General features: G+C 42.4%; 1 protein-coding gene across 2 annotated transcripts in view; it reads right to left on the bottom strand.

Moving 5' to 3' along the window:
• The window catches only part of POLA1 (DNA polymerase alpha 1, catalytic subunit), a 305,648-nt gene extending 295,336 nt beyond the window's left edge, over positions 1-10,312 (bottom strand). For both annotated transcript variants that reach the window (XM_079911477.1, XM_079911478.1), the window contains exons 1-4: positions 10,229-10,312; positions 5,241-5,365; positions 2,185-2,281; positions 632-712 (exon numbers count right to left, since the gene is read on the bottom strand). In XM_079911477.1, coding sequence (XP_079767603.1) covers positions 632-712; positions 2,185-2,281; positions 5,241-5,365; positions 10,229-10,271 — 346 coding nt within the window. In that variant the 5' untranslated portion in view covers positions 10,272-10,312. The remainder of the gene's footprint in view (positions 1-631; positions 713-2,184; positions 2,282-5,240; positions 5,366-10,228) is intronic.
• Positions 10,313-12,825: the final 2,513 nt, after the last annotated feature.

Here is a 12,825-nt window from a genome sequence, read left to right as displayed (position 1 = left end):
AACGGGCCGTAAGTGGGCCATAAACAAACTGGCCGTAAGTAGGCCACAGAGTGCTGACCAGTGATCTACCACTTGGTGGTAATAATGAACTAAACCAAAAAAACAAATACTGAAGGGAATTTTCCCCTCTCATTTTACAGGAACTAAGTCAGGCTTGTTTACTCAAAAAAAATTTTTTGCCAATGATTGTGTAGCTAAGAAACTATGACACATACATTCATATCATTTTAAATTTCAATTAAACAAAGCAAGTCGACAGAAGTTCTAAACCTTGTTATTGTACTGTACTTCTATCAAAGAGCTAAAATTCTAAGTATGTCACTTCAGTAGGAATGAAAAGACATCAATTCTTGCAGCCCCCAAAATTATCAAGGCTAAAATGACCACAGGACTAAAAGTTCCAAAATAAGTAAGACTAAACTCTTTGGATAACAGAGACATGATACTTCATTTCCTGGTTGTTTACGCTTTTTGCATTTAATTTTCTACATAACTACGCTTCTTTCAACATTAGAACATTTTTTATACTGAAAAACAATTGTGGTAGGTCCTTTATCCTTAAAGAAACTGTGTCAAAGTACCAAGTCATCTGAAATTTTAGACAATTCTATATATCTCAAAATGTAGATACCTTTCTCATGGGAATCAAGGGCATGATCTTCAAGGTCATCATCAAAAATCTCTCGGCCATCCTCCACATAGCCAATACCATCTGCAGGAACAAAATGTAATATCGGGATCAAATTTCTAAAATTGGCCAATAATATTTTAGCCATGACAAAAAGATTAAAAAAAAACCTTTTATACCCACTCAGAGGTTCTCCTGGCCCAGGCCATTTTTAAGTGCAGCAAAATCCTGTTCAACCAGAAGTCAGATGAAACACAGCACCCACACACGTTTTCTGAGTCAAAACCAAAGGATATACAGTTGACCCTTGAACAACCTGGGGGTTAATCCACACATAACTTAGTCAGCCATCAGTATCCACAGTTCTTCCAACTCTGCGGATTCAACCAACCACGGACCATGTAGTACTGTAGTATTTAATACTGAAAAATATCCACATACAAGTGGACCCAAGCAGTTCAAACCCGTATTATTCAAAAAAAAAAAAAAACCCATATTGTTCAAGGATCAACTGTATACTATGCCTATTTAGGTGAACTAAGGTAATCATTTGGCCCATAGGATCAAAGTTTGCCACAATAGGATGCTTTACAGTACTTCTACTCTACCAGAAGAATAAAAAGTAAAAGAATCAGGCTTCCCTGGTGGCACAGTGGTTGAGAGTCCGCCTGCCGATGCAGGGGACGCGGGCTCGTACCCCGGTGTGGGAAGATCCCACATGCCACGGAGCGGCTGGGCCCGTGAGCCATGGTCGCTAAGCCTGCGCGTCCAGAGCCTGTGCTCCGCAACGGGAGAGGCCACAACAGTGAGAGGCCCACATACCACAAAAAAAAAAAAAGTAAAAGAATCAAGATCACCAGAAGTCGGGCTTCCCTGGTGGTGCAGTGGTTAAGAATCCGCCTGCCGATGCAGGAGACACGAGTTCAATCCCTGGTCTGGGAAGATCCCACATGCCACAGAGCAACGAAGCCCGTGCGCCACAACTACTGAGCCTGGAAAGCCGGCAATATAGCTGAGTTCAATTACAGAAGTAGGAACAAAAATATAGTGGCAGGCACAGTCTACACCCCCCTCCCTCTGCTCCGCAGTCAGCACTCACACGCCCAAGAAGTCAAGTCCCACAAACAGGAACCATCGAGCTTTCCACAAGGGCTGTAAGAACATGGGGACCAGCCTCTGCCCGGGGCCCCTGCCAAAGTTACTCTTCACGAGTACAGTCTCCTGTAATCCTCACAGCTGTTCTGTGATATAGAGTTTTCCTACGCCCCATCACATGGGGATGGCCCACAGGTTCCTTCCAATTGCTACAGTCATTTCCTGGAGGATTTATACTATAGCCTGAGGTGTGTGCCTGGCTTCTCCAAAATGTCCCTCAATAAACTTCCTATTTTTCTGATTCCACACCCTCAAATCATGCATTTGAGGAAAACCCAAACCAAAGGTATGACCTTAAGTTAGCGCCTTACATCTGCCCAAGCAAAGCAGCAACTCCACCGAGTGAGAAGCTACGAAAAGCAAATGACACAGTGCCTGGCAGGCGGTTTCTTCCCACATACCATCATCCACGATCCAGTCGTCATCCTGGCGGGCCTGGACCAGCTTCGAGTACTGTTCCTCATCAACTTCTTCATAAACACTTGTGAAGTCCTCTACCTGCCATCGTACAAGTTTGAGAGAGCTTCAAGTGGAGTGAAAGTGTTAAACAATTCTGATGAAAAAATTGTCAAATTCAAAGTGGAATGGCAGCCTGAAGGAGTAGCTGCAACCAAATCATGAGTTCTGACATTCAACACCACTGCAGGATTTTCCTTAAATAGACATCAATTAACTTAGCATTCCTTTTAGGTGGGTGTTAACATAAGATATTAAATGATTCCATTAGCATAATATACTTGTCACACCAGCAATTACTCATCTACTTCATAAAAAACAAACTGAATTATAGCCAATTCTTCATTAGCTGCTTTGGGGATTAGTCACTTGTAATTTTGAGACTGGTTTCTCCTGTACTTGACAAACCTGTAAGACATGCCACCTCCCTCTCCACTAGCTGATGGTGCCCCACAAATGGACAATAATCTTAATAACTGTTCAACCAACCAAATGTAATTCAAAAGGAAAATCTCCCCCATCCATCCCCCTCCAAAAATCAGCAAAACACACACTACGGGTACACTAGAAATGGTTTTTGAGTGATCCCTATTTGTATTACCACCGATTCCCCACCATTTTCAGGTCTTAAAAACTGAGGGCAAGTGCGGACAGAATGGCAAGGCCTGAAATCATACGGGCTGCCCGACCGCCAGAAGGCCAGAACACCACAAACTACTGGCCTGAACAGAGCAGACCACCTCAGCACAGTTAAAGCAACAGACAGCATAGATGCACACCACTGCAGTGAGAATTTGGCGGGCTGGTTAGCAAGAACTTAAAGATACCTCGTTAAAAACTCCCCCTTCTCTTGAGAGTTCTGCCTTTTCAAGTGGGGACTGGAGGAAACGACCAACTCCATCTGAAGAGCTAAGATTCTAGGAGAAAACACCTGGACACAGAGCTTTGAGAGCCTGATGGGTAGAGGTAACTGGATTTCTGCCACACCTACCTGGGCTTATAGTAATTACAGGATTAAGCTTAGTTTTTACCTCCGGTTTAATCTACTCAACAGGGATCACTGGCAAACACTGATCTGGCCTTTGATCATTTGATGACAGAAATTACCTGCCCTACCAAATTAAGTTTTTTGACAACCCAAACACAAACTAGTCTAATTAAAATGACTGTACTGACCAACTTTCTTTTTGAGGGGAGAGGGAACTGGCAAGGTTAGCTTTGTTGGCTTAAGTCTATCATGCATACTGTGTCTCTCGTTTAAGCAACTCATTTATATACTATCAAAAGACACCTGAAAACTATTTTTAAAAAATAGTGACAAAGTGAGAGAGAGGCATGGACATATATACACTACCAAACGTAAGGTAGATAGCTAGTGGGAAGCAGCCGCATAGCACAGGGAGATCAGCTCGGTGCTTTGTGACCACCTAGAGGGGTGGGATAGGGAGGGTGGGAGGGAGGGAGACGCAAGCCGGAAGAGATATGGGAACAAATGTATATATATAACTGATTCATTTTGTTGTGAAGCAGAAACTAACACACCATTGTAAAGCAATTATACTCCAATAAAGATGTTAAAAAATAAAAATAAATAAAAAACAATAATAATAAATAAACAATAAAACAAATATTGTTCTAAAATATAAAATAAAATTTAAAAAAATTTTTTAAATATCATTTTGAGGGCTTCCCTGGTGGCGGAGTGGTTGAGAGTCCGCCTGCCGATGCAGGGCACACGGGTTCGTGCCCCGGTCCGGGAAGATCCCACATGCCGCGGAGCGGCTGGGCCCGTGAGCCATGGCCGCTGAGCCTGCGCGTCCAGAGCCTGTGCTCCGCAACAGGAGAGGCCACAGCAGTGAGAGGCCCGCGTACCGCAAAAAAAAAATCATTTTGCGTTAAAAAGTCATTTTGACTCAATCTCTAAAAACACTGCTACTGCTCAGCTTGAACTCTTAGAGCCATGCCATTAACATCAGCGATTAATGGGAAATCAGTCACATGGTGTCAACATCTGAAATGCCCCACAGAACTCCTTTATAGAAGTACCTACATTAAAAATGCTTTACTCTTGCTTTACTGTAATCCTTTTAGCAACCCTTTATGATCTGGTTGACTCCCTTAACTTGAATGAATGGTGCCAAATGACAAAAATCCTCTTCTACTTGCTTACTAGCCCAACACAGAACAGGCCATGGCTAAACAGGAACATTCTGAAGCCAGGCTGCCTGGGTTCCAATCAAGGCTCTGCCACTGTGACCTCAGATACCTCCCATGCGAAATGCTGTTAATCACAGTATCTAATTTTATACGGTATTGGAAGGATTGAATAAATGAACATATTTGTAAAAGCACTTAGAACAGTGTTAGCTGAAAAACTGCATTAGTTGCTATTGTTGCTGTTGATATTATTATTTTCTCATATTAATCACTTTCCAGCCCTGAGGCAGTTAACATCCTCAGCGAGTGCCCTCAATGTGAAGCTAGACAATGTTGTGCAGATGGTACCAATCTGCTTTTCTACCTGCAGGGCATCGACAGTGGGTAGAGGAAAAGAGCCAAAAGGGCATCACATTCAATCCTACACGCAGGACACAGCAGAGGGAAGGTCCAAGTCCCTACCGCGCTCCCCTTGCATATGAGATTAGGAACAATTCTCTCCAAGGAGCAGCAGTGCTGGGCTAGACTGCTCAATACCTTATGAGTAAAGTAAAAGCATCTGTAAGTTCCCTCAACGAAGCCATGGAACTTAGCAGAGATGCAGTGTGCTTACTAATTTTAAAATCATCTGTAAGGTGCCTCATAGGAACTTTAAGAGTTCAGTAGTCTCCCATAACCTGTAAATCTACCTCATACCCATATGTTTGATATTAAGAAATTACTATTATAAGAAGCTTTAAATATATGCATATTTCTAATCAGTGACAAAGGTGACCTAAAATTATCTACAGGCTATGAATTAGATGAAGCACAGGAGAAAAAGCCCAGAAAAATGGTTACTTACTTCATATTTATACTTCTCACCAGCTTTAGCCCTTTTCAGTCTTTCCAGAGCTTCCTGTCGCCCTTTCTTTGATTTCTTCTCTCTCCGGGATCGAGAAGTTACAAAACTCCCTGAATCTGACACAGCTGAAAAGAAGCCAAATTTACATGAGATGTACAAAATTGTCAGCCATCTTCCCTCAAAAACAAAGCAAGTTTTTAGCCAATAGTAATATACAAGTTTAATGTTATACAAATGGATTCTTTTTATAATGGAAATAATTCACAAGCTCAGGGCTGAATCTGCAGCTCCTGTGGCTCTTCAGAAATTTCCAGCTGAAGCAACTGTTATTTTTTTTCCGCCAAAAAGAGAAAAATTCCAAATTCAACTGATATCCCCTGGAGACACTAAAGGGAGATCAGTCGTTAACCCACAACCTTTCCCAGGGAAACGGCAGGCCGTTAAGTGGTTATGAAAGGGACAATTCATTTTGTGTTCTGTTAATCAACATTTGAAAGGCTTTGAGGAGCACCTGCTCTTTGCAAAGTACCAGGCGCTCTGAGAGACACAAAGATAAGAAAGACAGGGCCCACAGACTCACAGAATTTACAATCTGACCTGGGAGATACCTGGCAGACCTCGGAGATACTGTGGGTTCAGTTCCAGACCAACACCCATAAAGTGAATATCGCAATAAAGTTAGTCACACGAATTTTTTTTTTTGGTTTCCCAGGGCATATAAGGGTTATGTTTACACTATACTGTAGTCTATTAAGTATGCAAAAGCATTATGTCTTTAAAAATACTTTATTGGTAAAAACGCTAACCATCATCTGAGCCTTCAGTGAGTTGTAGTAACATCCAAGATCCCTGATTACAGATCACCATAACAAATATAATAATGAAAAATGTGAGAATTACCAAAATAATGTTAACACAGGGACATGAAGTAATAAGCAAAGGCTGTTGGGAAAATGGCACCAACAGACTTGCCCGATGCAGGGATGCCACAATCTTCAATTTGTAAAAAAAAAAAAAAAAAAAAGGCAGTATCTGTGAAGCACAATAAAGCGAGACATGCTTGTAAGTAGCAACTAACTCTAAAACAATTTTTAGAAGTAACACATGCCCTAACAGAAGTACAGATAAAGTGTCTGGAATTCCAAAGGAAGGATAAATTGGGGGTTGGGAGAATTTAACAAAGGTGGCTCTGAGGAGATTCTTGATTCCACCACTGATTTCCAGGCCTCATGCAGTTGGTTACGACATTAGAGGATGAGGTGAAAGATTACAAAGATTAAAATGTGTTTTGTAGAAAATTACTGAAGTACCAGAGAGCCTCAGTGGTCAGTCATTCAACTTTTGAATTACTCACACTTTGGGTCATCATAAACTGACCACTTCACACACGTACTAAAAAGATTTCATCCACAGAATGAAGACTTTCATATGCCAGCTGATGAATACCCAAGCCAAGCAAGACAGTGCCTCCTGCCAGCGATGAGTTGAGGCTCAGCATGACTGCCACCTATGTCTGTGAAATTGAGTACTGTATTGTATTTGTGCTAATTATTTTATAAAAAGTAGTAAGCACAGAAAAGGAGAAGTATTGATAACAGGCATCGTAAAAGCTCCAACCCCCCTGGAACATTCATAACAACATTCAGCTGTTTGACTAAGTGTTTGAAATAGAAGATGCAATTTACAGACCACGTACCAAGTGCTGGCAATAAACTGTTGAAAACTGTATCTTAAAGGTGAGGCATAATTAGAGATTTTTTTTCCTTAGCTTTCTGGAAATGGAATCTCTCTATAACATCTCAGCCTATTGTTTGACTTTCACATTTGACTTTTAAATCCATTTTCAGGAAGGCATTAAGGAATGCAGGTACTTAATGATGACAGCCACAAAATCTTGGGTGTCACTCAAATGATTTCAAAAAATCGTGAGCAGGCCTACATGAAAAGGTTTTGGAGATTATGGAACATGACCACTGAGAGTGAAAAGGTGGCCTCAGTGTATTCCCTTCAAGACTCCCTTGACTCCTTTGTCAGATTATCCTGACAAAAACCATAGGTTTTCAATAAGACGTATTCCACAGGCAACGATGTGCCCCTCTAAGGGTTTGGGGTACAATTACAAATAGGACAGAGTTGCCGGTCCTCAAGGGGCTCCCAGTCAAGGAAAGCAAAAAGACCTGAGGCTCCCACCATCATATAAAGATGGTGCCGTATTAGAGGTAGGAAGCCAGTATTGAGGAAATGTAGAAAACAGAGCCATTAATTTCGCCTGGGAAATCAGAGAAGGCTTCACAGGGGAGGTTCCCAACACAGAAAGAGTAGAACTTCACTATCAGAGTACAGGGTAACAAGGGGCACAAGCAAAGGAAAAGGCATGAGCCAAATTACAAAGGGATGAAAATGCAAGGTGTATTCAGAAACCAAGAGGAAGTCAATGTGGAAGGTAAGCTGGACATGAGAGCATAGAATGAGTGGGAGATTAGGAAGAAGCGGCACAACCAGGCTCTGACACTTACTGGGTGACGACATGAGACAACCAGCTAACCTCTCTGAGCTACAGTGGCCAGGTGTCTTGTTTTTTAAGCTGCCCAGCATCAGAATCTGTGAAGTCTCCCCTCCCTTATGCCCTTGCAGCTAGGGCATGGGCATATAAAATAGGCCCTCCAATTATGAACACCTGCTCAGACTTTAAATCACAAGCTAGTGTAACAAGGAAAGGGGGACGGCTAATGGAAGATTCTAGAAATAGCAACAGCTACAGGAGGATTGAGTACCTGGAACAACAGTGCCAGCAATGTCCCAAGGTACTTGAAGGCTCTAATTTCAAGTACTTGGCCATGGTTGGCAAAAACCTCCTCAATGGACCAGTTTTGTGGCATGATTTTAACCACTGTTCCTAGCTAAGGTGCCCCCTGACTGGGTCTCCGGAGTTTGTGAACACCACAGTATCCTTCAGATAAATTCCTTTTCGGTTTAAATCAACCAGAGTTGGTTCCTGTAGCCTACACCTAAGGACTCTAATGCAGAGCCTCAGGGTCCTCATATGTGAAATGGGGATAATCATGTCTGCTTCATAAAGTTGTTAAGGATTAAATGAAGATGCTTGGCTTACTTTGTACTCAGCAATACAGGAGCTCACTTAATGTGTATGTGTGTGTGTGTGTACAGATGCACACACATATGCCAACACCTCACAATTAGCACTAACATGGTCTAGCTTCTAGAAAACAAAAATAAAGCAAAGCCGTTTTCTCAGGGAAGCCCCAATATAGCACTGCATATAATTACATGTTTACATCTCAACTCCATGAAGACAAAAACCATGCCCAGCTTACCTACCACTGTAACACCAGAGCCTGACAGAATGCCTATACCTCGTAGGTACATAATGAATATTTGCTGAATGAACCACTATACCTGCTTTTTTTAATCATTAAACTCTCCCCTATCCATTTCCATATACAGTAACAGCTAGTTATAGACCTTTCAATTTTTCACAGCCACCCCATCTTCCAATACTTAAGGAGAAAAAAGGCCTAAATTTTCCTTTATGGAATATGTCTCCAATGCTTCAAGTAGGTAAGTTAGCAAAAAAAAAAAAAAAAAAAAAAAGAAGAAGCATGAAAAAAATCCAGTTACCAAAGTTTAAATATTTGGTTCAAAATTACCATCTAGAGTACCCCCACCACCCCCCAAGGCAGACACACACAAGGCTGCAACAGTCTTTCGGGTAACAATCTTTCCAAGTCGGCTGGAAAGGAAAAATTCCAGTCACAAGTCCCCAGCCACTCATCAACACCATGACTTAAGAGGGATCTCAAGACTGCACGATGTCCTCCAAAGAGTGATTTCTTGATGTTCACGGAGAACGTAATTTTTAGTGTGAAGAAAGGGCTTAGCGACATATCACTGATGGAGGGCTGCAAAGACTGTTCACATACATCCCACATTCCATTTGTAATTCAGGCTAGTGGGCTCTCCAAAACAAATTGTCTTAAAAAGCGAAAGGCTAGAAGAACAAATTGAAATCTGTGATTCACGACTAGGTGAATGCAAAGGAAGCTGATTAGGAAGCAAGTTCTCATTAATGGTGATGTATTTGAGTGACAGGAGATGTGATGCTTGAGCTGAGAGAGTGAAGCAACTAATTTTAAGTTGGAAGTTCACTGAAGTCACACTTTAGTTGCACACTGCTCAAAACTCAGAAATCAGACAAATCCATTTGCATTTTTGTATTCTATTTTTGGAGACAGAATATTACCACTAAAAACGGAGTAATATACAAGGCATCCGAAATGCTGCTGAACTGATACTTTTTTTTTAGAAGCTTCACCTGAGATGACTAGATTGTGAACACTATTTCTGTGTGGCACCTGAAGAACTTTCCATAGAATTTGAAAAAAAATTGTTAATGCATAAAGTAGAAACCTATTACCTACAAAGACAAAACGCGTTTGTATCTTCACGTGACAGCACTTAGAGCTTTCTTTCCTGCTGAGGTACAACGTGTAACAACCTCCCCAGCAGTTTCTACCAAGAGAAGGGCGCACATCCGTTCCGTCCCAGCCCTCAAGCGGACACCTGGGGCGGGAGCAATGAAATACTTTCGGCCAATACTGTGCCCCACCGGGGCCAGTCTCATGAAGGTGTGCCCAGCACGTGGGATGAGATTCACCAAAAGAAATAAAAAGAAAGGCAGCCAAGTGCGGAGACCCGCAGTGAGAGAGGTGAGGCAGCCTCCCAAACAAAAAGCCCCGCAGGGGGTTGCTCGGGCTTGCCAGGACCCCACAGCCCTGCAAAGAAGACCTGTCCGAGGCCTCACAGGTTCCAGTCCTGGACGTCCGAGGTCCGCGCCCAAAGAGACCGGCGGGTCAACCCGGGCGTGCGCCTACCTAAGAAAAAAATAAAACAGAGCCCCCACCACCCACAATCATGCCACAGTCTCCGCACTCCCCACTGGGGACCCCGCGCGCGGGGTCATCTCTCACCGCTCGCCCCCAGCTCGCAGTCATCGCCGTACGCCAGCGCCATGGTCCCGGAGTCTTCCGATTCCGCGCCAACCAGCCCGAAACTGGCGCGGAGGCCGACACAGGCGCCACCCAGAAAGCCAATCAGCAGCTCCGGAGCCTGCCGACTTCCGCCCGGAAGGCCACTGACGTGCCGCGCCGCGCCGCGCCGCGCAGCGCCGCGCAGCGCCCCGCCCCCGGCCTTCCCGCGGGCGCGCGTTTGGCGCCCCGTGATGACCCCTTAGGGAAAAGAGCGAGCGGCGGGGGAGGCCGTGGAGAGCAGAAAAAGAAAGCGGTCGGGCGCTGGAAAAGAGCCTCCTGGAGACTCGCTGCGCAGGCGCACCCATGCTGATGGGAAAAGATTTGGGCCCCTTGGAGTAGGAGCTTTCTGGTTCTGAGGGTTGATTTTCCGAGAAAAGGGGCGCGGGAGGCAGTAGGGTGGGCGTGGTTGAACGGGTTTCCCAGGAGCCTGGGAAAACGACTGCCTACTGCTGCGCACTCGGAGTCTTGCCTGATACTTTGCTTCTCTGAGTACGAATACAGTCGCTGTGTGATATATGGTATTGCAATATATGCACCAAGTTAACCAAAAGATCAAAAATACCATCACCAATACGGGGCCTCCCGATGTGGTGCTGTTGGAAAAAAGGAACAATATCACCTATATAGTCTTCTTGCAAATAATGTTTAACCTGAATCTAACCATGAAGAAACAATCAGATGTATTCAAAACGTAGAACAATCTATAAAACAACTGGCCTGGACTCCTGCAAAATGTCAATGTTATGAAAGATAAAAAGGGCATTAGATTCTTGTGTTTGGTACAATGCGTGCAATGTATGCACCTCATATATTGTTTTTTTTTCATTTATTGTTTAATAGTAAAACCAGAGACGTCTACATGTATATCTTAACTAGAGAGCACTATTTAAAGCAAGAACTTAAAATAAGAGTTAACCATCTGGTTAATTCTTTCTACAATTTGTGTAGAATTAACTTTAACCATTGAGGCCAATACATCTGAACACTTTTCTCAAACCCACTAGTGCACAGGGCTCTTGGTCCCCCCCCACCCCCTACCCCTCCCCCACTACCCCATCCAGAACAAAGTTAGATCCATGCCCTCAAGTGATTCAACATGAATTATTGACCAATGGACAAATCTTTTGTGATAATTGAGCCCTGGCTCATAGCATAAACTTGCAATGTCATCGTGAATAAAACCTGACCCCAAAGACAAATAGCTGTACTAATGCTTCAGAATCTTCTAAACCAGCTGCATGAACTAATACTTGGGGATGAAACCAGAATTATTCTGGGAATTATTAAAGGTATTGGTGCAATTAAGAAAGCATTATGAGTTAGAACATTGATGGTATAGTGAGTCAATAGTGAATTTTAGATTAATCCTTTGTCCGGTGATTCATTTGTAAATATTTTCTCCCATTCTGAGGGTTGTCTTTTCATCCTGTTTGTAGTTTCCTTTGCTTTGAAAAAGCTTATACGTTTCTTTGGGTCCCATTTGTTTATTTTTCTTTTAATTTCCATTACTCTAGGAGGTGGATCAAAAATGATCTTGCTGTGATTTATGTCAGTGTTCTTCCTATGTATTCCTCTAAGAGTTTTATAGTGTCCAGTCTTACATTTAGGTCTCTAACCCATTTTGAGTTAATTTTTGTGTATGGTGTTAGGGAGTGTTCTAGTTTCATTCTTTTACATTTAGCTGTCCAGTTTTCCCAGCACCACTTATTGAAGAGGCTGTCTTTTCTCCATTATATATCCTTGCCTCCTTTGTCATAGATTAGTTGACCATAGGTGCATGGGTTTATCTCTGGGCTTTCTATCCTGTTCCATTGATCTATATTTCTGTTTCTGTGCCAGTACCATACTATCTTGATTACTGTAGCTTTGTAGTGTAGTCTGAAGTCAGGGAGTCTGATTTCTCCAGCTCCATTTTTTTCCCTCAGGACTGCTTTGGCTATTCAGGGTCTTTTGTGTCTCCATACAAATTTTAAGACTTTTTGTTCTAGTTCTGTAAAAAATGCCATTGGTAATTTGAGAGGGATTGCATTGAATCTGTAGATTGCTTTGGGTAGTATAGTCACTTTCACAATATTGATTCTTCCAATCCAAGAACATGGTATATCTCTCCATCTGTTTGTATCCTCTTTAATTTCTTTCATCAGTGTCTTATAGTTTTCTGCATACAGGTCTTTTGTCTCCCCAAGTAGGTTTATTCCTAGGTATTTTATTCTTTTTGTTGCAATGGTAAATGGGGGTGTTTCCTTAATTTCTCTTTCAGACTTTTCATCATTAGTGTATAGGAATGCAAGAGATTTCTGTGCATTAATTTTGTATCCTGCAACTTTACCCAATTCATTGATTACCTCTAGCAGTTTTCTGGTGGCATCTTTAGGATTCTCTGTGTATAGTATCATGTCATCTGCAAACAGTGACAGTTTTACTTCTTCTTTTCCAATTTGTATTCCTTTTATTCCTTTATTCATTTGCAAAAATATTTGCAAATGAATCAATAGACAAAGGATTAATCTCCAAAATATATAAACAGCTCATGCAGC

The sequence above is a fragment of the Stenella coeruleoalba genome, assembly GCF_951394435.1.
Source record: "Stenella coeruleoalba genome assembly, chromosome: X".
Classification (NCBI taxonomy): domain Eukaryota; kingdom Metazoa; phylum Chordata; class Mammalia; order Artiodactyla; family Delphinidae; genus Stenella; species Stenella coeruleoalba.
The sequence above is the reverse complement of the archived record's forward strand: the minus strand, read 5'-3'. Positions and strand labels throughout refer to the sequence as shown.